Genomic DNA, 24,256 nt, shown 5'->3' with positions numbered 1-24,256 from the left:
TGGGTCCGTCCCCCGCTCTTCTCAGAGGGGTCCCCGGTGAGGGTTCGCTCTGGGCCGGGCTGCGGGATGTGGCTCAGGATGGTGTTTGTGGTGGTACTGGTTCCCCTTCGGTTCCTCTCCTTAAATCGTGCCTTAGCCTCAAACAGTCCAGCTTCCCCCGAAAGTCGGAACCCTACATAAAGCTGGCAAACCTGAAAATAATCTCTCCCAGCAACTACCTTCTGTCTGGTGTCTTCTGCCAGCTGAGGGCTGGAGATGCCTCTGCAGTCAGCTTTGTAACTGAAGCAGACTTTCTCTCAGCAAGTGAGGATGAAGGCATAGAAAAGGTGGTGCGGTGTGTCTTAATTGTTTTTCAGATTGACTGGCAAAGTTGGGAGTGGAACTAGCAAGCCAACAGCCTGTATTTTAGTAAACAGAGCTGCTTACAGATTTTCATATGTTAACCATAACCATAAGGTAGCTTTTGAGAGAATATAGTGTCTCTTTCAGAGTATTACATCTTATAAATTTTAATCATTATGTTTGGAACAGGTTTATAAAATGTGTTAATAGCTCTTCTACATTTCTTTCTAGGGTGTAGCAGCTACTGAAGTAAAGATTTAAAGGAGGTCTGATGACAACGAAAGGAAACTTTCCTGTGACAGCAGGATCTATAGTTGTCCCTTATGGGCACGTGATTGGAAATGAGAAGTGGAGAGGGTCAGAGATAGCCCAAAGGCTACAAGGTACACCAACAAATTGGAAGAGGAAAAACAATTCAGGCAAAACATTCCCCTCTGTCACCCAGTATTGTTAAGGGTGGCTGGAAGATGCTTTACTCTGTGCCTAACTCCTCCTGTATTTATGGTACCGCCTGTGTACAGGCTGAAAATTCCTATTTGTCTGTCATCTATCTATGTGTTTAATGCTGTCAGATTTGCATAGTTGCTGAGCACTGTAGAGAAGCAGCAGAAGTACCTGCTGCTTGGGAACCACAGCAGTGGGGCTGTTGTGAACATGCATCTCCAAAGAAGTTCCTTGAATTCACATGGATACTGGGAATGTGCTATCATTTGTTGGCACAACAAACTGAATTAAGATGATCCTTTCAGAACAGCATGTGATGTTTTTGTAAAAGTCCAGAGTTTCCTGAGAAGCTGTAGGACTTGAAAGTGATATTAATTGGCATTACTAACGTCATCACACAGTACTTTGTATCAGTTTTGCTTAAAGAGAAGAAAGGCTTTTAAAGAATATGAAGTTTATTGTCAAGTCACTAGGATTATTGACATGTTAGGAAGGTTGTGCTGTGAAGTAATTACTAGGTTTTCTTTTAACTACCGTATTTTTTCTTTTAACAATCTCACCTTAAGGGAAAATTAGACTCATCTTTGAAGATGGCTTGGGACTTGTGGATTTTCATCTTTCAAACAGAACTTGTGTTTTATATATTTCTGAAGCAGATTTGGTTGCAGGAGATGAATTCAAGCGAAGATTGGTTCGGTTTAGAAATGTAAGTACTACCGAAAGAGAAAAGGAAAAGTTTTCAATTGGTATTTCTTTATTCCATGCTTCTGAAAACATTCTTCTTGTGTTTCTTTTAAATTCTAGCTAAACTTTTAATTTCCACCCAAAAACTGAAAAATTACACAGCTGTGTAATGATGCTGTATTAAACCTCAGTACTGCTCCTGCAACTTCTGTTCTTTCTCTGATTTTGATTTTTTGATTCTTTGATTTACCTGAAAGTAGCTCAACTTGACAGAAGTTTGCTCTCTGTTGCATTGCATCAGCTTGTCATTAACAAGGTCTTTTCTTTTTTTTCATTTAATACAGGCCAGCAGTCTTGGGGGAATTGTGATTGTGGAGAGAACCCAAATAAGTGATCAGTATTTCTTAGCAGTACAAAAGCTTGTTGTGCTAGAACTTGGAATGGTGTTGCTCCCTGTGGCAAATCAAGGAGAAGCTTCTCAACTTATTACTCAGCTAGTAAGTTTCTACATTAGTGTACAAACATTTATTAAAATATAGGATATGAGGAGAATTACCTGTTTTCCTACAATCATCACTCATTTCAGAAGGAATACCTGGGATCTTAAAAGAACACAACATATTTTATTGTTTGAATGTAAGGAATAAATATCCTGCAACAGTAATATGGTAGTATCGTTCAGCAGAAAGAGGGTTCATTTGTGAACAAAGCAAAAAGGTTGAAGAATATGCTACTGGATTTTTTTAATGCAATCTTGCACTGACATGCCATTGGATAGCATTAGACAATTCTCAAGTTCTGTCAAAACCAACCTGAGATTTTCCTTTGTCTCTGGCTGGGGAAACTGTGTTCTTATGTTGTTTCGCTTTTCCTTTCTCCTTTCTCTGACTGCATCAAAAAGATGACAAAATAGTTGTTTTAATTCATGGGTGATATTAAGAAACTGTTGGTTTCCTAGTGAGACTTTGTGGATCTGCATCAAAACCCTTAGCAAGGGCACACACTTAAGAAGGAGACTTGTTTTTAAAACTTCCTAGTAATTGCACTGATCTCTTTTGAGATGAAAGAAACTATTTTAAAAAACAAAAAGCAGAGCTCCAGCAGAGGGCATTCAGTGTCTCTGATGGTTTTGTTTTGCTTCAGGTCCGTGAACAAAGTAAGGATCACAACAGTAACCCCTTTCTTCGTAAACAGTGTTCTCAGTTGGCAGAGCCATTAGTGTTTCGAACGGTGCAACAAATTCCAGGCGTTGGGAAAACAAAAGCTCTGCTTTTGCTGCAACAGTTTGGAAGCATCCACCGACTTTGTAACGCATCTGTCGAAGAGCTGGAACTAGTAGTTGGACAAACGGTAGCACAACAAATTCACACTTTTTTATGTTCCTGACATGCATGTGTAGTACTGTTTTGGAAAACAAAGACTTTGATTCTTGTGGATTATAAAATTTTGGTTTTTATTATCACATTATGATAATTCCAGTAATCCTGTTTAACTGGAGAGAGTTGACTAATTGTCTAGATATTACTCTGCTGCTGCTTCTTTACAGCTGTTCTGTTCATGTAGATTGAGCTGTGAAAATTATCTTGGAAAGACAGCTGTAAAGTGTTTTGCATCTAGTAAAAAAAACTGGGAGAAAGCTGTCTTTTTCAGCATCCACAGAAAAAAAATAGAAATTGCTTGCTTATTTTTGTCTTCCAGGAATAAAAACTCTGTTAATATGCAGTGGTGTTATCTTCTCAGTAACTGCAAATGTGAGTTACAGCGTTTTAGAAAGTTAGCATACATTGCTTCATAGTAATATCTTTGATTTATAACTTTTCTGAGTTCCTTTGGAAAGTCCTGCTGGAATACATCTTTGACTTTACGTTATGTCTCTGGTTTCTTTTTCAGTTCATATGGTGTTATCAGTTTATTTCTTTGTGTCTAATATACAAAATCGTGGCTAATTCATGTTGTGCTTTTGAATTCAGGTTGGGATAATTATAATAAATTACAATATATTTTGACATATTATCAATTATAATGTATTAATTATATCTATTACACTATAATATATGCTACAAAGAAATAATATGGGAAACTTTGATAAAAATTGATAATTCATCCTGTTCTTCCAGTATTAATATTTTTAAAAGTTTTATTTGTAAAGAGGAGTATTGGCTTTCCTGACATCTTGGATTTTATTTTAAATTATATCCTTATCCTATTTGGTAAGGGTAAAATTGCCTTTTGCCTTATGTGCCCATTAAGGAAGTGTGTGAAAAGCTTCTTCCATACTACTTGGGCTGTGGATCACAGCGGGAAGGCAGTAGAGCAGGATTTTCAGCTCCCTTTTGTAAGCTAAACAGAAGTCAATAATAGAACCTTGGCACTTCTGTAACCAATCTCGTCCAGCGGTTAGCGTGGACAGCAGATAGACCTGCTCTTTATATTGATTCCTTACTTAGGATGAAAATACACTTATAATTTAATTTACTGAATAATAAACATCAGAATTTCCAGAACAAGATACTACTTTCTTACAACTTAAGCTTTTTTATAAATCTGTTTGTTTGTTTAGATATTATTCCCTCTGTCTCAGACTTTGTCACTTTGCTATGGAGACAGGATTTCACATCTAATGGTATGTGGCTATTGATGTAGCAAGGCAAACACTTTTTTACTAGTTCAAATGGCCATCTGCTCAGCACATTAAATGAGGTTCAATTAAAGTAGTAACAATTAGTACTAATAGAGTTATATGCTGAACTACTAATTTATTGCAAACCTTTATTTTTAGGGCTTTATAGTAGCTCTGTGCATCCTTATGGATAGAAACTTGCTACAACTGTTCCTGTGGTCTGAGCAAGAATGTAACTTGCTGTGAAATTAGTATTTGCCTTAAGTTAGTTGTTGGCTCCCACTCAGTGTAGAATGAGTCCTTAGTTAGCTGACAGAAAACAGTAAGTATTCATTTGTATGGTACTTGAGAAGCCCAAATTTTGACTTGAAGCAGGGGGCTGGGGGTGGTGGTTAAATAAAAAAAGACCCCCACCCCAACCTTTCCTTTGGGACTAGTGAGTGTGGTCAGGGGAATGGAAAGGCAGTTAATCATGCAGCTAACAGGGAAGATATTTGCAGGAAGACTATTGTAGTGGGCCAAGAGAAATGAAGAGCTGGAAGGGTGAATCATGTGACTTAGCTAAAGACTTCATTAGCTGGGTAGTGATTACATGCAAAGTACATCTCTTCTGGATAGAATATGGTTTGTCAGGGTCTTGCAGATCAGTATATGGCTGCTGCTGCTTGCATGTATGAAAAGTGCTACTGCAAGTACATGTGAAGAATAACTACTAAGGACAGGTGAGTCACAAGTAACACACAACTTTTTAATGTAACTTTTATAGGGAAACTCTAGAAATATGTTAACACTGTAAGGAAGTAAGTTTTAGACTATAAATTCTAAGTTCCTGTCTTATATAAGCTTTTAAGAAAGACAGTTTCTTAGATCTTTGTAAGCAATATTACAGAAACGTGCAGGAGGTATGCCAGCAGTGAATAGTGAGAACCTCTAAATTAAGCTGTATCATCCAAGCCATAGCAGAAGCAAAAAGCTACTACTAAATAGCAGCATCTGATTTTTATTCTTAAATAAGTGTCATCAACACATTTACACCTATTACATAAGAAACTAAAAATAAATGACAACTTTAAAGTTTACACCCAGATGCAAACTTTCCCCTTATTTTAAGTTTTGAGTATCAAACAGCATATATCTACTCTGTAGATGGCAATGTTAATTAACACTACAGTGTTAGCAATTTTCAATTAATTTCAATTTCAGAAAAGAGAAGAATCTCAAAGAAATGCTCACACAGTTAGTTTTTGTCTCCCTCTTTAATATATATAGTCAATACTTGCTCACAAATTGTGCCAAGGGGAGGAGGAGAATTTTATATCTTTTTTTTTTCACTTGGTGTGATAGTAAATAAATATTCTGCCACTTAGACTCACAAGCACTTCTTTTCTCTTATTTAATCACAATTTATATACTCTTGATCAATATACTGGAATATGTCAGTTTTGAGATTTGCTCCATAGCTATCAATTTTATAAAGACTAACAAGATGCAAGTCTTATGGGTAAATAGGTTAAATAAATTTAACGTTTGGAATAAAGCCTGTTCTTAACAATTGAATCAGCAGGCATTTAAACTGTAACCTAGATCAGAAAAAGAGCAGAGTAAAAGCCTTTTGTAGTTCAAAAGATCTTTTGACTTGTAAGCCGTCTAATTCTCTTCCAGAATTAAATCAACTATTCAGCAGAATACACCTAGTGCTCTCAGAAAGAGAATGTCCATGCATAAAAATCACGACTATATGACACTGCTCCTTGGCACAAGGCTAGTTTCTCTGAATAACATTATTCTCTCTCACCCATGGCTGGTTAGTATAATTCTTTGAAGTAGCATTAAGTGATTTATTATTGACTCTAAACTTTTACAGCAAAATCATCCTATTGTTTTGCATGCAGCATCAAGTTTGTAATAAATAACTCCCATCTATCGTAGTTATAAAAAAATTAGTCATGATACTGTATTTTGAAATTCCAAAGGAATCCAGTCCTTATGTAAGCAGTTTAATCATCTACATCTTGTTAGTGCATACCTCCCAACTTCATTCTAACCTTCAAATACTTAAGTTTTACAGTTTTTGCCAGCCTCTGACCTTCATAGTGGCTCAATACACAGTAAATGAAGTCAATGGCATTTGTCTGAATTTATACACATGTATATATAAAGATAAAATTGATCAATATTTGTATATACATTTTAAAGAAAAATGCCATGTTAACAGATCCTTCTGAGAGATTCAGTACAATGAACTTTCCGTATTCAGAAGCGTGAAAGGAGAAAGCTTCTTCTTAATCGGAGAACTTCCAGCCACAGCTGAAGGAAGGCAGAGGGTGCTTGCAGCTTTCTGTCTATTTTTAGTTCCCCAACTTAGAAAAGGCAGTTTCAGTGGGGCTTTCTTGGTGTGATCAATCTTATCCTCTTCCATGGCTAAACAAATTAAGGAGTATGTTTTCTGCATTCCCACAGAATAAGTTGCACTCTTACTATGCTGTAGGAAAAAGAAGCATTATAAGAATCAGTCACCCAAAATAGGTCAAAATTTTGAAGACAACAAAAGGTTACTGTGCACATAATTTTCCAAGGCAGACTCCAGCAAGCTTTCTGTGCTAATGACATACTAACTGAACACAAGGGCTTTCAGAGTGCTGCGATTCTGGTATTTTGCCCAAGGGTATACTACGCAAAGTGTAAAGGGACTGTGAATATTTTCCATGAGTTGTGTTATAGTTAGCATTTACTGGCTTCTAGCATCACTATACAATATATACACCAACCTCTCTACAAAGCCTAAGTATGCAGTTCTTGCACAAATCTCTGAAGGGAGGTCTTTTTGATGTCTTTGGACAGGTTTGATGTTGATTGCAAATTTGACAACAAGAGCTACCTTAAGACATTCTTTTCCGATGCCTAAAATGCACAGCCTTCTCTGTCTTATCTTAGCTGTGCCCTGAAGCAATTTGATTACATCCTAGCCTTTTGTTTCCAGTAGCATCTTGGAATGGCAGGTGTACAGTTCCTTAATTTCAGTAAGGTAAATTAAGTTCTTAAATTTAAAAAAAAAAACCTAACAGCAGTAAGAGCATCTTGGTCACTTCTAAGGCAACAATACTTAAGTGCCTAAGCTTCCCAGGGAATGTTAGAAGCATGAAGCAGTGGCTTTAGCTGAACTACAGGTTCTCCCACATCACAAATGTTAAGTTATTTAGAGCTTAACATTTTTTAATCTTGTGATCATTTTTCCTTAGTCTAAAGCTTCTACAGCAGCTTAGTAAATGACTACACAGTTAAAAGTCCACCAAAATTAAAAATACATACATTAATCCATGATCTAATACAAAAGTCACAGACCATTTATATTAAGAGTGCATAAAAAATAAGCATGCAGTCTTGGATGTTCTATTTTGTTCCATTATTGTTTCATTGTGGCTTTTCCAATGCTGGAACAGGGTAATATTTTCATCCTCTGGGATAAGTTGGGGGAAAATAGAATATGCCTTGGAATTTATAGTAGAATTAATGTAAGTAGCTCCACTGAAAAAAAACACCACCCAACTATTCTTATGCACACAGACTGTACTTCAGCCTGCTAATTCATGGTGATTTAAACAGACTGTTAAACTGAACATATGCCTGAATGTTTCATATATGCACTGGTGGAGTGGTATATCTGGCTACATGAAAGTAACCATTAATCAGGGACCGAAGCCAGGAAAGTGAAAACCCTCACATAACCAATCTGCAAAACGTATTTGCCTCATTACATACCATAGATGCCGCTGTATCCTGGCAACTGATAACCTCGAACTCAATGGGCTGCTCTCCCACGCTTTTTAATTTTTCCAGCACCTCGTTCACTCCAAGCCACTTGCAATCCACACCACCAACTGAAACAATGTAGTCACCTTCTTTTAGGCCCATTGACTGACAAAAAATTTTGCACAGGTTATTATCTAGAATTATAAAGATATGTAAAATGTTTTTGTCATCATACAGTATCTCCCCTAAAGGCATTTCCCGCCTAGATACTATAAAACCATTGTCTAGCCAGACATGTGGAACTGTGGAAAAGTGTATATATAACACAGAAACATGCAACTTTTTCAAGTACACAAATTACCTATTTGAGTTACCACTGAGAAATGTGATTCAGGCATCCTTGGATGTTGTCTCTTTTTATGTTCTCTTCAGTTTTCTCCTTAAGTGAAACCTGGTTTTTGCTACCTTATTATCCCCCATGAGATATTTTGTCTGGTTCTTTCTTCTGTTTCAGCAGTCTTTTTATTTGTACTTCTGTGGTTGCTTCTGCCTTTCCTATAGCTAAACTGTGCTCATCACTGCATGCTGCTTTATCCCTTAGTTTTTTCCCCCTCAAAAGAACAACATACTGGAAGCTGGTAATATGTTCTTTCCCCTCTTTTTCCTTGGGTACGCACTACCTTTCCTTCCCTTCCTGATCCTCATCGTTATTGTTGTTGCTACTTGCCAAAGCCTTTATCCCTTCTAACTTCCCGAATTACATAGACAATAACAGTTGCTTTTATTATTTGTGACTTTTTATCTGTTAAGGGTGAACATAGGAGAAATCAACTCTAGTTTAATGTGATATCAGGGATATAGATACTCTTAACATTTAGGAGATTGTAACTCTAGAGTCTGGAGATAAATTGTTAATATTGCACCAATGTACTTACTGCTGCAGAACAGCCTGGATCAAGACAATAAACCTGTGCTGGTGAACCTCCTTTAAGACTGAATCCTAGCCCTCCTGCTTCATGGTGGATGCGAATGGTACGTGGAGCTGTCCATCTCTGCTTGGCTGAGAACACCGGCAATGGGCCCTGGAGGTAAGATAGCAGCAGGCACATTATAGTTTACTGTCATTCATAAGTAAGCATTTCTATTTTTTAAGTTATAATGCTTTAAGCTCATCTTATGTAGGTTTTACTCAGATTAACTTCCAGCTACTTCTATTGAAATGGAACAGTGAGATTTATCCCAGAAGTTTAAGATGTCCCCTGAAGTGCTCAGCCCTACTTCATGACTGTTCAGGTGATACTTCAACCAGAGTGGGATAAGAGCAACTGCCAAGTTAGTTCTGAGATCCCTGTTAAGGTGTGCTGAATCTTTGGGCTGCAGCAGGCTTTAAGGTCCTGTATTACTCCATTTTGGAGGAGATAAATTGATTAATGAAACATTGCATATTCTGATCCTGACCCCAGCTCCCCATTCCCTTTACCCACCAACACACAGGGAGCCACCTGAAACACTGGTGCTGTAGCATGGAACATTAACACATTCTGCATGCCCATCTCCAAGTACTAGGTCTTTCTCCCTGCCTTTAAGTTGTATGCAATTATCCACTGAAACTTCAAGGGACTTTTAGGAAGGTGGTTAAGAATGAATATTGTGCAAAGCCATATATAAATGGCACTTTTATTCTTTGCTAGTCTCAAGATGACTTATACCTCTGAAGCTAGTAGTAATCTCTCCAATAACCTCGAAAAAACCCCATTACTACAGGATCATTTTTTCAGGCTAAAATATGTGTGTCCCTTCCCTTGCATTAGAGTGAATTTTTACTTGCTAGCAAAATTACAGAGGTTGGTCAGCATCAGCACATTACATACCAGCCTGCGAAAGAAGTCTTTAACTTTCACCTTGGAAAACTGAGGAGCGATTGTTTCTATTTTATGCTCTGTTTTAGCTAAAACAAAAAGAAAAACAGATTAATTTTCTCTCAAGTATTATTTAAAAGACATACAAATTTATTTTTCTTGCATTCCAAGCTAGATAGAAATTTCTCCTAAATTCTTACCAGGCTATAGAAAAACTAATTTTTGTGGAAATTTGTAAGACAAATATCTGAATTGCCTTAAAAGTATCTTCGGAACTCATAGTAACAAGACAGAAAACTTAAAACAATCCATCCAAACAAAACTATGCTATTCTCCTCTTTAATATATTTTTATTTGAGAAATATTTAAAACCAGCACTCTTTCTTTCCCCCTGCTTCCAAAGAGGAAGGAGTTGGATGAGCTGGACTAAGCTAGGTAGAACCAATAGCAGTCAAATTGAGTTAACAACTTAGACCAGTATAAGAGTTGTGTTACAAGAAACAGTTATTAGTTTTCCGCCATGTGATTTTAGCTTTTAAAGTTTTCCCATTTTTTCTATCTCATAAGATAGTCACCAAAAAAAGCTGAATTCTAAATAACCATTGTTATCTACCCCAGAAAATGATGTGGCCAGAGACAAAAACACTGTAAAGCAGCTGTAACAAAATTAATTTATCTGTGATTGAGGAAACATGTAAGGAACCTGAACTTGGTATAGTAGAGTACAGTATATAACTTGTACATTATTTATATTATATATGGTTGCATATTATACATGTACACATATATAAAGGCATATCCCTATGAAAGCATATACAGGTATGGTTCGAGACCTTTTGTTTCTAGCTGTGTATACTTACAAAGGATATCTGGAGCCTGGACTAGGCTGAGAAAGTCATCTTCTGTCTCTTGCTGAGCATATTTGAGAAGTGAGCGCTTATGTGCAGCTGTCAAAACCTCCTGAAGAACATCAATATTTCGAAGCTTTTTGCACAGACCACAGGCTCTTAGAGCTTCTTCATGGTAAACAATGGCTTTGCGTAAATGTGCTTTCCCTGGAAAAAAAATAGAAACTGTTGGTTGTCCTCCACAGACAATAGAAGGTAATTTTCAAATTGTATTTTCAAATTGTTGCTGGGCACTTACCTAATTGTTTCCTCTGAACTTTGTCCTTTAAAACTGTGAGAACCATCAGTCCTTCAGGCATGTAGTCATACAACTGGGACAAGGCTTTCTCCTGATGATCTTCATCATCACAAGACTGCACTATAATAATTGATACAGAACATTAACCATTAGGCATCTCTTGGTGCCCTGTTCCTTTAGGTTTACTGTTGTGTAGGTATTACTGCCTTCTCTCCAAATGCAGTCAAATACTTTGACACATATGATGGAAATTTTAAGTTTTTAGGACTTACCAGTTTTGTCATCTACAGTATGCAACTAAGTTATATGCCAGGACATACTGACAAGAGTTGAACAAATTAGTAGCATATGATAGATATTTCTTTTAGTTCTGAAAAAGTTAATTTATTGAACTTTCACATTGTTCTGTAAAGGACAAACAAGCATGGCCTCATATCTGAGCAGAAAAATATCCACAAATTAACATATATTGAAACCCCAAAGTTTCTGGCTTCAAGTCTTATTCACAGACCAAACTGTTTATGTGTTTATTATTGTTATTGATATGAATATATAGAAAATGTATGATTCTTACATTCATGGTCACACAGAATGGTGGCAATGAAGTAATGTGCCAGAGCTTTGTAATGGTCTGACTTCACTTGTGCCAGTTTAGACCAGGAATAGGGGATATTCTCTTTCACTGGTTCCTGATTCATGGCAGTGTTAACCTGCATGTAAACCTCTCCCACCTAAAATAAAGCACAAAATTGAAGTATGAGAATTTAACTTTAGTTATTAGGAGCTCAAATAAGGGACATTACATTCAGCCTTAAGATAATTTCATGTGCATCACATCAAAGGGGGGGCGGGGGGAGGAAGATGGTTAGAAAGTGTTGGAAATAAGTTTTGAGAATATTTGAAATTCCATCTCTGATTTTTCCTTTACAAGAAAAATAAATCAATTTTGTACAAGAACAGATGGACTAAGTCAGTCAATCTGTATGGTTTCAGAGTCCAATAAAAACACCATATAGTAAACGTTTTTTCAATTTACAAATACATCTCATTGCGTTAATTCAGCTGAGAAAAAGTGTTCCAACATGTTTCTATCAAACTCCATGAATTATGAATGCAAAAAACCCAACATAATAGTTCTAAAATAATTATATATAAATTGCAGCTATTTGCATTTTAATCTTCTGAAAGGTTGTGATTTTCATCATCGCTTGTGAGCTGTCCCTTGTTACTTTTGGTTTTCAGTAATGGTTGTTAACATTTAGGTTTAATAAACTCTGTTAATATTACTAGAGGCTGTAGCTAGTAACACAGCACTGTAAACAGTTATTTTAAAGACAAAATTTTAAGTCTCATATTTTACCTTGGCAACTTCCTGTGTCATTTTCACTAGTGTGAAAAACTCATTCCGTATTCCAGGAAGACCAATCTGCTCAAAAACACACTCTTGAGCTTGGGCAAGCATCATTTTTACTAGTACGTTCAGCATAGCTGGGCTCATATCGTAACTTGGTGTGTGCGTAAAGGTCTCCTTTAAGTAGCTTAGTACTCCTGAAATTAAAAAATGGTTTTGTCAGCATTACAAAGAGAAACAAATGAACTTACTTCTAGCATGTACCATAATAATTAAGACTGAAAGCATACTTTCTAGTATTGTACTACAGCAATCTGAAGGGATTCTTAGTACATATTAAATTAAGCTGACCTACAGGTTTTGCTTTGCAGTTCCATCAAACATCTCCAGGTGCGGTTCTCAAAATTACAATTCAGAGGAGCAACAGAAGCTGCAAGTTTTAAGAGCAATATCTTCAGATTTGCTTATAAGTTCTTGTGATTGACCATAAAAGCTGTGCTGAACTGACTGTGACTTATGTAAGGGAGTGGTAGGCTGGGGCTTGTACATAAGACAAGGAAGAAAATTAAATCTACACAGCTACAAGGACGTGACAATAGAATCCTTAGATGGAAGGGAAAGACACAAACATATGAAGTTATTTAATTATGAATCTCCTTTTCAGATGCTGCTACGTGCATTGTGTGTCCCAATGAAAGCTGAGTTCCACCCGTGTAAGTAAGCTAGAACAGTATATTTAATAGGGTAAAAATAGATTCTTCTCTAGACATTTGGTTCCACCAATGTATTAATTGTTTCTATGGTGTATCAAATGAAAAACAAACACTAACTGTAGTGCAAATAATAAGTAACAGCTTCACCAATGGAAGCGTGACCTTCAGCATGTTCCTCATCCAACTGGTTTAGTGAGTTCTACTAGCCTGCTAATTGCTGATAATACTACAAAAGTGTAGGGATACAGACCTCTCCTTTTTAAGTGTCCCAGCTTCTGTAATCTTGCTTCTTGCCACTACATTTGGTTCTGGCCACGTTGCAGTGTGTACTATTCTACTCCCAGTTTGAGATTTTGCATTTTCTGTGTTACACTTGTTTCTTTTAACTTATTAATATGCCCTTAAGCAAATTTGAATTATGACCACCTCTGCCTTTTTGAACTAGAAAACCAACCCCAAACTTGCCAGGCACATCTCAAGTACTGATGGAGAGTGCCCTATTGAAAGGGACTGAAAGTACAAAGGGTAAAAAACACACTTTTTGTTCTCAACATGTTTCTGCTTATGTGGTAAGGATATACACACTGAGAGGTTTGTTCAGGATAAACTCAGTGTAACATTTTCCATCATGTCTCTACCAACATAATGAACAGTGTTACGGAGCCATGCACAGGTACAATGAAATGCCTCCTGAGCACATTGCTTTGAGGCCCTGCAAAGGTACTGTGGTAGCAAACGATGCATTTCAATTTGTGAATTAATTCTGTTCTGCAAATGCATTGAAGTGAAAAGCAGTGATTTTTTTTTTTATTTGCAAAATGGAAGAAGCAGCAGCAAAATGGAGAAATTTTTGAAGTACTGAAATTTATTTTCAATTAAAAACAAGGTTGAAAAACTATTTATTGAATAAATGCATGAAGAAATACTAACAACTTTTTTGATAGCTGTTTATTCAAAAGAGGGGTTATGACAATCCAACTTTACAGTCCACAGTTTTTAGCTGATAAAGCTACCCATACAGTGGAAACCAACAGCCACAGATTGTTAGTGCAGAAATAAATCTTATAGTACCTATCAATTACATAGGTCATGTCTTTAAGCATTATGTGTAGCACAAATTAAATATTTAAAAAATTAGAAAATCTACTTGGAAAAAAACCAAACCAAAAGCTTCTATTACATGTTGGTCCAAGGGATATGTTTCCCTTTATTAGATATTGTATTTTTCTTCACCTGGGACAGAGGTTGATTATTTTGAACCTGTTTGTCTTTGGAGTCTATGGAAAATTGTAGTCAACTTCCATTGAATTGCAAATCTCACCAGAAAACACTGTAAGATTAATTTTGAAGAGACCATATGGAAAGCTACATTTTAAGCCCTTTATCAACCCTTTGAATTGTTTCTTGCACAGATTTTACACCAATGTAATATCACTGAGGTAAAAGCAGCTATGCTGGTGAAACAGAATGAACAATGAAGCAGGTAACGTCAGGGCTATTACTTGGACCTTTGAACTGCAGTTCATTAATGATTAGCCACAGTATTCACTGTCTTAATCTGCATGACTACAGTTCCAGGTTTTGAATTAAAGCTTCATCTCAGCTCTTCACTAGGCTTCTTGAATTTCCCTATTCCTCCTTTTTTGTGTAATGAAGTCCAAGGGAAATGTAGAAATCTGTACTATGTCAGGATGAGATTAAGAACATTTGCATATGGACCTTCCCAGTATTTTTAAATTTGTACCTGCTGCTCTCTGAAAAGCATCAACAGCATTTTCAAGTCCAGCCTGGGTCTGACGATTGCATCTTGTTCCAATCTGGGTGTAGAGGGCTCCGATGTTGAATAAAATACTAGCTTTTTCAAGTGACAGATTTTGCTGACACACTGGGACACCTGTGAAGGAATCATACCTTGGGAAACAAATATTAGAAGTGTTAAAATTAGCAGAATCCATTGAAACAACAGATATTTTAATTTTTTTTTTTGTTTTTGTGAAAATGAAGGTGAATAGAAATACCATTATATACTGTGAGGACAATCTAAGTGCTGCAAGCCAGAGAACGGCTTTATTTGAGGCTTAGTTTTCAGCAGTTTTACGGCAGTGCCTCCATAAGCATAATAAGTCTAACTCAAAAGCACCTATGAAACATCACAGAGGCTGAGAGTACACTGAGGAAGGATCTGTAAGTGCTGCTATGTTCTCATACTTAGCTGTTGCCAAAGATCAGCTGTTGGCATGGTCAGATCCTCTATAGCTTGTATTTTAAAGTTTCTTCTTGCAGTTATGGCTAGAAATTTAACAGTTCCTCTTGGCTGCATAGTAGTAATCTTTTTTCTTCATAAAAATAAAAATTCTGAATTCAGAGCCAAACTTTGCTCATAGATGTAGTAAACACTCCACTATAATAAAGTCAGTAGCTCCTCCTCTCTTCTGGCCCAAATCCTAATTTTAAATTGAAGGAGGGGAATTAAGGCCTGACCCATTCCCCATCTGCTTCATGCACCAAGGTTCAGGGTCCAGGAAACATCTGCAGTTATCCAAATTGAAGACTATTTTCTCTCTTTTTCCCTTGTGCTAACTTGTAGCCCAAATTATAATGTAGCCAATAGCTTCACTCTGAGCACGAAAACGATGTATTGTATTCAAGTTTAATCTTAACACTAAAAAAAATTGACACCACACACTGCAGGGAGTTGGGGGGAGAAACACACTGACATGCTCAGTTTAAACAGAAGACAGTTAATGATTAACAGTGTTCCGAAAAGAAAAAAAAGACAAAAGACAAACATGAACTACACACTTACCATGTAAATAAAACTCCCATGTGCCTGGTGGGTGGGAAAAATCTGGTTTCTACATAACCAAGTTGAAGGAAATAGCTTATCAACATCTCAATGCCAGCTTCATCTCGGCTAGGAGTGCGGCAGGCCTTAAAATACAATAGATGAAAATGAAGTGTATTTTGTTGAGCTACAGGATGAATACTGAAACACCAAGGATAAAGCTCTGCTTCCTTTGGACCTCTGCATATTATAGAAATGTGTGGAATCTGAGAACAGCAAGCTTAAGGCCATATGGATGCATTCCAAATAAGAGTTTTTCAGCTGCACAGAGGTAGCACATAACCTTTAAGGAAGCAAAGAGGATCTGTTTGTCAAGTCTTAGAGTTAATTAAAGATTGTAGGTATTTTATGAAAGCTACAAAGAAAGTTTATGTTTCTAGTATGTGACAGGAAACAAATAATAATTAGAAATAGCCACTGTTCAACTACAATCTTTTGCTAGATGCATTCACTTCAACACTTAACTTTCCTTCGCAGGAAAAGTACAAAAAAATAGATAAAACAGATTTACAAGATTAGATTTTCAAGATTTACAAAGTTGTGCCAATAGCTCAATCACTGTGCATAACTTCATCCTTTTCTTCACTTGTTCTTTATTCAGGTTGTAAAGCTCTTGGACAATGGAGATTCATGTTCTATATCTCAGAAATGAAGTCGATAAGAATATGGTAAGTTCTGATTCCATACAAATGTTGTTATTTACAACTCTAGATTAAAAGACCATGTGGTATGCCATACTTGAACTTACTTGTCTCAGATCCATGAGATCTGCTATTTCATCTTCATACTCAGAACTGTCTTCGCTATAGTGTTCTAGAATAAAGTCCTAAAAGAAAAAAGGTAAAAAATTGGCGTATCTGAAATTAACCTAAACTATTCATTTTTTTTCTGCAGTTGCAAACACTACAAAATTGATTCAGTTGTGATTTGCACATTGTCTACTCCCTTCCAGTCAAGAGTATAGTAACATATAGCAATGAGACTACAAAAAGACAACAGAATAACAATTTGATTTTACATCTGAGACAAGAAATTTCAGTCTGGTATTAAGGAAGCAAGCCCCTATTAGATCAACTCCATTGGTTTTTAAAACACCACCACTTAGTGGCTTTGAAAGGGACAAATGAACCCTGTTAGCTAAAATAACAAGGGAATCAAGTGACCATAAGAACCTGTTAACAGAAAGAGACTGACAAATTCTTGTCAGCTATATTAGTACAATTCCACTTAAATTAACAAAGCTGCAATGGCATAAAGTGGTACCACAATCTGACCATGGAGATTAACCTACAGAAATAGAGACAAATGCGATGGTGATATAAGATGGTTTACCATGAGATAAAATCTACATTGCACAATACAGGAGTCCAAAAACTACAGAAGGTGGCTCAAATAGCTAGCAAAGTATATTAGCCAAAAAACAGGCAGTGTTAATGCTGCAGCATCGCTTCCCAACTGAGCTAGCTTGGTTATTGCAAGGTGGAGTATCACTGAGTTATGTTAAGTAAAAACCTTCATTACTACTTCCTTTCACACTTAAAGTAGTAATCAATAGTCTTATTGGAACCAAAAACTGTAAGAGGAATTTTTACCCTCTTTGGTTTAACTTCACTGTCTCTAAAGTGGGATTTCTTATAACATCTTCTGACTCCTCCTAGTTAGATGAGAGGAACAACCCAAATAATTGGTGGGCAAATGAAACAAAAAATAATTTGTACATAAATTACTTCTGCTCTTTTAAACAAATCTGAAATGGAAGTTATTTCTGTTAACTATTAATTCTGAAACATGTCTCCAAAATTTACCTTGAGCGGGAGTGTAAAGTCTACTTCTTTGGTTTCCTTCAGGCCAAGAGGTACCAACGGAATGCTGAAAGTCTCTCTATGGAGAGAAAAAAAAAAACCACACCAAAAAGATTCAGAAATATTTGTTTTCTGTTTGTCTGTTCATAGCATAATTACTTTTGTTTCATGTGGTGACAGAAAGTTAGTATGCTGATGGATGTTCAGGTAAAAGGTACACAATTTAGAACAGTTCCTTCCTGACAATCTGCTTAGTGGCCTATGACTCCTCAAGAAGAGAGCGAGAAAAGCTAGATGCCTGCCCCCCCCCCCCTTTTTTTTTCTTCTCTCTCATTTGAGCTTATTTTGCCTTCAAGGAAAGAAAAAGAGACTCTCAAAGGCTGGCTTACTGCAATTTAGCTCAACCTTGACACACCTGCACAAGTTATAGGGACAGAACACAGGTCCACAGCTGCTAGGAAATCTGCCACGGTAAGAGCTATGGTAATCATAGAATCATAGAATCACAGAATCATCAATTGTTACCATCAGTATCTTACATGCAACCAATGTTTTCATATGTAGAAGTGATGTGTGCCTAACACAGGGAAAAGCAGGGCCAAAGTATGCCAACTTTACCAGTGAAAGGTCTAAGACCAGGGAGTCTGAGAACTATTTAGCTTGTAGACAATGCTAGGTGTTAACCTCTGAACAAGTCAACCTTTAAAATATCAAAGGGCAGTAAGGATGACAACAGTGATTTAAAAAATTTGATCCTCAAGAAAATATACATGTGTATCATGGACTTAAACCCGGATCATGTTAGTAAGCAACGCTAGCTAACAAGCCTATTATGAATTAAAGAGCACCATTTATCCCTCTAAGCCTACATATACTGCTCTTCCACTAAGCATATTACTTAATTATAAAAAAGAAAGATGAGAATTGCTTCCAGATCCATAGTTTGTTGAGTAGGTTTAAGGGATCGCTATCAGGCAATTGTAAGGTTTCCTTTTTCCTGAAAACAACTGATGGACTGTCTAATAATTGTTTAGAGTGTTCCATTACCAACTACAAAATCCCATAGATGTGATTCACTTCTGATCTTATCAGCAGAGCCAGCAAAGTCACTTTCTTACTAGTGAAAATTCCATCTTGGGAATGTGGAAATAGGAGTGCAGCTTCCTCAGCAGAGGAAGAGTCCTTAAACTGGTTGACACGATCCAGAAAGTGGCTCTGCTAACTTGAAAAGGACTAACAGGATACAGAGCCAAAACACCACTGCAGGTACTGCAAATGATCTGATTTCTGATGAGACTTTTAGAAGAAACCACAACACTTTTACAACAGATTATATCAAGACTTCTTTTGACAAAAGAAAGTGAGGCATGCAAAAGAAATCCTAAATTACTGATTTAATGAATTCTAGTACCACCCCCAGTCCCTGTAGACACCAGCATTTATCATTCAAATGAACTGAATTTCTGTTTTTTAAGTTCCTGAAGTTTACTCCCATGGAGTCAACATCATAGGGACACTAAACAGTTAGGGACGTGATCCTGGATCTCCAGAACTGAGTAGAAATAGCATCATGCTTCTCAATCCAGCTGAGATGTGTGCAAGTACTGGGAAGGCCAACCCTTCAGATTGGTGTAACACAATGCAGTGTAACCTGGTAACATGGGTGTGACCTCATGTTGATACCTATATGCGCAATAGATTCCAAGAGCAACTATTAATAGCTATTTGCTATTAAAGGTTGGAGAGCAGTTTTAGATGGAATGATTATTTTAACTGATGGAACATAAAAAGCATTTAGACCTTAGAATGAACAGCATCAGAAAAATAAAACCCCATTCAAAACAGATTGGGGAAGTAGGATCAGGAGAGAATAAAAAGCGTGCTACTGTCCAGCTGCAAGGCTTCTACCTGCCTTGGGGCCTGACCTGCTGCTCGTCCTTCATTGAGAATACAAATATTTTTAATATTCTCTAGCTAGAAGCAGCAATAGTACTTCTGGAGTCTTGCTCTCATTCCCACAGCCATAATTTTCATACTGCTCTCTATGCTCATATCCATCTGTGAAGACTGGTAAAGCCTTGAACAAAAAACATTTTCTCATCAAATAGTTGATGAAGTTTGACATAGGGATGGAGGGCAGGAACCTTAGCACAAGTTTCTTTTTGAGAGAAATGAAACATGTATTTTGTATCAGGTCAACATTCAATTGAAAAACACCCCACTGGAAATGTGCTTAGTTCCTCTACATTAAGAATTCCTTGTAGTCACCCTGGAAGTTAACACCTAAATGAGGATAGTGTTAAGAAGGACCCAAAATTATACTCCCCTCATATGAAGCACTTCAATTTTTGTCTTCAGCTGCTAATGTTAACCAAGTAGTAAACATTTAGTTTCAGGAGCAACAAGACATCTAACCAATACAGAAATCATGGCAGTATTCAAGCAATGAATAATCTTTAACTTGGAAGTTTTATCTTTAAGGAATCCATTGCAATTTGAAGTTTAGCATGTTCTTTAAAGTTGGAAAATATCTTGGAACAATTCCAACTTCATCTATTAAAAATTTCTCTGTTTTAGCCAGCTAATTGATAGACTTCTGTCACTGAAGTGCACACCTCAAACATTATCTCAAGTCTGCCCTGAGCTCCAAATCAGTGTTGGACTTCTGTTCTCCAGCTAAAGAGAAAACTGCTGCATGCACTGCATTTGAGAACAGATATTATAGCACTAGATTTGTTCACTCCAGAATGCACTGAACCAATTACCCATTCTAGTACTAAAAATTCTGCTAGGTGCCACATCTCCCCATAAATCCCCAAGAGCTTTCAATTCTCGCAGTACTCTCCTCTACAAAGAAACTCCGTATCTAAGGATTAGTGGTACATACCTTTCCCAAGTGAAAGACAAACATGCAGACTAACCCTTAGTCAACAAATCTACTATCAAATATGTTCTCTTCCTATCAAGCTCTCTGTTCTTTCACGTAATTATTGTCCAGCATTCACATTGACCTAGAAACAATTTTGTTTCCAGTGGTAAGCAGAAGAAACCTTTAATAATTGAGTAACTTAGTTTTATACTTACTCTGTATTTTGATAAACTTCTACTGAGATATTAAGTCCTTCCAATTCCTCCTTTAGGATCTGCAGGTCTGAGTTTACAAAACTCAGTTCCAGTAGTACCTGCTCACGTACTTTGTTGTTGGTGGTTGCTCTGCAGAGAGACATATAACTTTTTTATTGCAGAGGAAAAAGTTCTGTACATAAGCTAGGTTGACTCCCTTGCTAGCATTCTCAGCATTTTTAAGATTTTTTTTTTTATCTCAAGAGATGATACAAGACCTCATGTTTCAGAATTTATTAGGTTTTTCTGTTGAGAGACGGCCTGGGATAGTTTCCAGATAGCAGCACTCAGCTACATAGAAGGTTTGCTATGTGCTAAATTTTTTTGTGTGATTAAGAGTCAGGCTTATTTTCAGATACATTAACCAACAAAACTAAAGCATCTTAAACAGAATCACTATCTTATTTTCAGATTATGTGATGTTTTCCTGGAAAATAGGAAAGGGTGGAGGTGGGGGGAGTGAGGAGACATTTTTTTCAAAAGAGACTTCCTCACTTTATAAATTGAATAATCATCTGTTGAGACTTTTGATCGTTTTGCACTGCTAACACAGGGGATGTTAGTATTTAGCCCCCCAGAGCATTTCTGTGTGATTTCTTATTTGTGTATTTCAGGGTATTTTAACACTATTTCTAACCCAATTCTCCAATGCAGTATTACTGTTTTCCATAGATTTAAACTGTTATTGATAACCACAGGTACAAGTTTAAGATAAAAGGCCTTGATCCATATCTAGGCTTAAGGTATTGTGCCCCTATATTAGAGATTCCAAATCATTAGACAGCAACAAATTTAAAATAAATTTGCAGTATTCTACATTTACCTTTAGGATAAAATTCACTCTCATAAATATTTATGAGCAACCCTCTCATACACCTAGGCTCCCCTTGGAACGATCCTTCAGTTTTATGGAGCAGCTCGGTGAAGAACTAGTTATTCCAAGGCTACAATTCTAAGCTTGTACTTCATGTTATAAATATACATCATCCATGAATTTTCTATGCTGTACTTTATTGAATACCCGAGATTGCTTAGATTAAGCAGTGTTAACATCTGCAGCCTGCATAAGCCAAACTGAACAAATATAGGGTGGAGTGGATCTTCCTTGATAAAAGTAGCACCATATAGGTAACTGGGAGAGCTTTGATGCTAAGTGCAACTTAGTTACAATGTTATTAAGGTTCCATGTTTGGTCTAGTTCACAATCCTCCACAGGAGGTCCATCTAGGTTAACTTCTCTAATATGGCTATATTGCTCTCAAAGTCCATGCCAATTCCGAGTTAATTTCATTACCTTTTCATGTTGTTACACGATAGACATACTTGGTAATGACAAACAGCGAGACAGTAACAGGGGCAACGTGATATCTTTGAGATCCACATAGTCCTACTCTGAATACAGTTTTAACTCAGAACTTCCAGAACAAAAGACAATGAAAAGGAGAGGGTGACTTTCATAACTTGTAAAACCAAAAGTCTTTGCACTACATTGATCATTTGTTTCAAGCCTAGTGTTTACTTTCAGCCAAAAGTAAAGAAACCTGCATTTCCAGTTTTTTTCTCAAGTCTTCCTGCAGGAGGTTCCTTGTGGACAGCAATTGGTTTGCTTCTTTTAGAATGTGATGAAGTTCAAATAGAATCTGAAAACACAGCTCATTTTTTTATGTTTTTCCGTAAGACACTGTAAATATATCTAGTCATGTAAACTATCTAGCAGTCAGGTTATTTTTAAAATTGCTTCTTTCAAAGAACTAGTGAGTTTTAAGAGTCTGACAGGTGTAAATTCATTTTAGACTTTTAATAACTTGGAAATACATCTGATTCTCTACTCTGCAAATACGCTTAGTTCCCACTCTCGTCAATAGCAACTTCAGTATTTCGGCAGTTAATATTAGTATCAGGAGTGGAACTTTAAGACACCTTTAGGTTGACAGAGTAACCAGTGTTCACATTAGAGATTACTCATCTCTTTAGCTTTTCCAAAGCACTCCTGAGCTGGCATGCAGAAACATCTACTGAATTCAGCTTCAAAAGCAGATATTAGAATCTCGCTGTGCATACAAAAGGTAACAAAAGACCCTAAGTCTTATTCCTTAAGACAATTACCAGAAAACAAAGCAAAATAAAGTCAGTCACAGAGGCTAAAACTACATAACCGTTAGACCTATCCTTGCCAAGAGTGGAGATAAAGGCAGGTGGCAGGCAGAAGGCAACCTATCAATTAATGGCAAGTTTAAGAAAAGTAAATTTATCCAAGTATTTTCACTTCTCTAACGGAAGTATATTGACTATTTTGTTCTCAGAGACCCATTATTCCTCCAGTTGCAGAGAAACAGACTATAGAAGACTATTGCAGATGAGTACTGGAAAAATTTTCAGTTCTGTGTAACAGAGGGATGGATTGTTGGAAAGCTACAGGACTGTTTGCTAAGCAGCTAATCACAGGATGTAATAGCCTCAAGACCGGCTCAACATTAGGCAATTCCTATGAGGACAGCCACTGTTATGGTTTTGACCCTGTCTAGCGGCAAAATACCACAATAACTGCTCTCTCACCCTCCCCTCTCCCAGTAAGACACAGTAAGAAACTGTGTCTTAACAAAAAAAAAAAACATTTGGTACACAAAATATTATAGATTAAGGGGCAAAGTCTCTTACAGTTACCTCAAACTGTAGGAGAATTTGGTAGCAACTGTAACCCAGCTCAAATTAGGCGTGTGCTACCCTGCTACTCCTACATCACTACTGCATGGAATAAATAAGGCAACTGATGGCCCTTTCCACTGTGGAGCACAGATCTAAAGGATCTTGGAAAAAGCAACAGCATAGCGACAAAACCTTTATTTGATTTAAGCTGTAAAAAGGACTCATTACAATATTCAGAAAGGTTCATTTGCCATTATCACTAGCAATACAGCTGATCAAACAGAGCAACATAAGATAGTCTAACATTCAGCTAATTTGCTACAACACAGCAGCTTTGAAAGTGTACTTTATAGCAGGTAATAACTCTGTAGAGCTACAGCATTTAAAAAAAAAAAACTCCACGGAGATTCACAAAGCATCCAGCAGTAATTTGTGCAGCATGTTAGGGGAACAGTTAAGCAGACTGAGAAAAAGCACTAGCTAAGAGACTTTCAGAAAAATTAAAAAAAAATATCATTTTGTTGCTCAGGAAAGAGAACTAGGAAGTCATGACACATACCTTAAAAGATTTTCAGCACCAGCTCTCATTCTTACTGCTCTTAAGATCTGTTGGTTTAGGACAGCTCTTTGATTTTGAAGTTTGCTTCGACCAGTCTCAGCAAGAGGATTACATCCCTAGAATTAAGGAAATTAGTTTTTTTGTTGCTGTTGGAAGAGACTCTGGAAAGTTTCGTGTCCACTTTTTTATTTTTTGCCCCTGCCCCCTTTTCTTAAAGTATCAAATATCTTTGAATATCAATATTCATTTATAGCCAACCAGCATATCCCTGCAGCCTGAACTACTGATTCTGAAGCAAATAAGACCACTCTGTTTTAAGGCTTACCCTTAAATAAAGCATGTCCTTTTGAGTGGCCTTGCTGGGTATCATTA

At 36.8% G+C, this 24,256-nt stretch overlaps 2 protein-coding genes across 2 annotated transcripts; one reads left to right on the top strand and one right to left on the bottom strand.

The window, feature by feature from the left end:
* Nucleotides 1-556: 556 nt before the first annotated feature.
* LOC104459474 (chromosome unknown open reading frame, human C19orf40) lies at nucleotides 557-2,856 on the top strand. The gene is made up of 4 exons (XM_010080022.1): nucleotides 557-725; nucleotides 1,353-1,492; nucleotides 1,815-1,967; nucleotides 2,614-2,856. The coding sequence occupies exons 1-4, from the start codon at nucleotides 614-616 to the stop codon at nucleotides 2,854-2,856; spliced, it is 648 nt and encodes a 215-aa protein (XP_010078324.1). The 5' UTR covers nucleotides 557-613.
* Nucleotides 2,857-6,320: 3,464 nt separating this feature from the next.
* On the bottom strand, nucleotides 6,321-24,000 carry RHPN2 (rhophilin, Rho GTPase binding protein 2; the record flags this gene model as incomplete). Its single annotated transcript, XM_010080021.1, has 14 exons — nucleotides 6,321-6,572; nucleotides 7,850-8,005; nucleotides 8,776-8,922; nucleotides 9,712-9,788; nucleotides 10,560-10,754; nucleotides 10,846-10,965; nucleotides 11,420-11,576; nucleotides 12,206-12,393; nucleotides 14,654-14,820; nucleotides 15,716-15,840; nucleotides 16,503-16,580; nucleotides 17,560-17,635; nucleotides 20,641-20,769; nucleotides 23,885-24,000. Coding segments are annotated over 14 exons (1,983 nt in total), but the record flags the coding sequence as incomplete, so codon positions are not given.
* Between the last annotated feature and the right edge of the window lie 256 nt (nucleotides 24,001-24,256).

Source organism: Pterocles gutturalis, unplaced genomic scaffold, assembly GCF_000699245.1.
Source record: "Pterocles gutturalis isolate BGI_N339 unplaced genomic scaffold, ASM69924v1 Scaffold47134, whole genome shotgun sequence".
NCBI classification, from domain to species: domain Eukaryota; kingdom Metazoa; phylum Chordata; class Aves; order Pterocliformes; family Pteroclidae; genus Pterocles; species Pterocles gutturalis.
Note: the sequence above shows the minus strand (reverse complement) of the source record. Positions and strands in the feature narration are given on the sequence as shown.

Excerpts from the sequence above, each read along its gene's own strand:
- LOC104459474 (XM_010080022.1), top strand. The coding sequence starts at position 614 with ATGACAACGAAAGGAAACTTTCCTGTGACAGCAGGATCTATAGTTGTC. Across the intron at positions 726-1,352 it reads GATAGCCCAAAGGCTACAAG|GGAAAATTAGACTCATCTTT; the intron begins GTACACCAACAA and ends TCTCACCTTAAG. Across the intron at positions 1,968-2,613 it reads CTCAACTTATTACTCAGCTA|GTCCGTGAACAAAGTAAGGA; the intron begins GTAAGTTTCTAC and ends GTTTTGCTTCAG.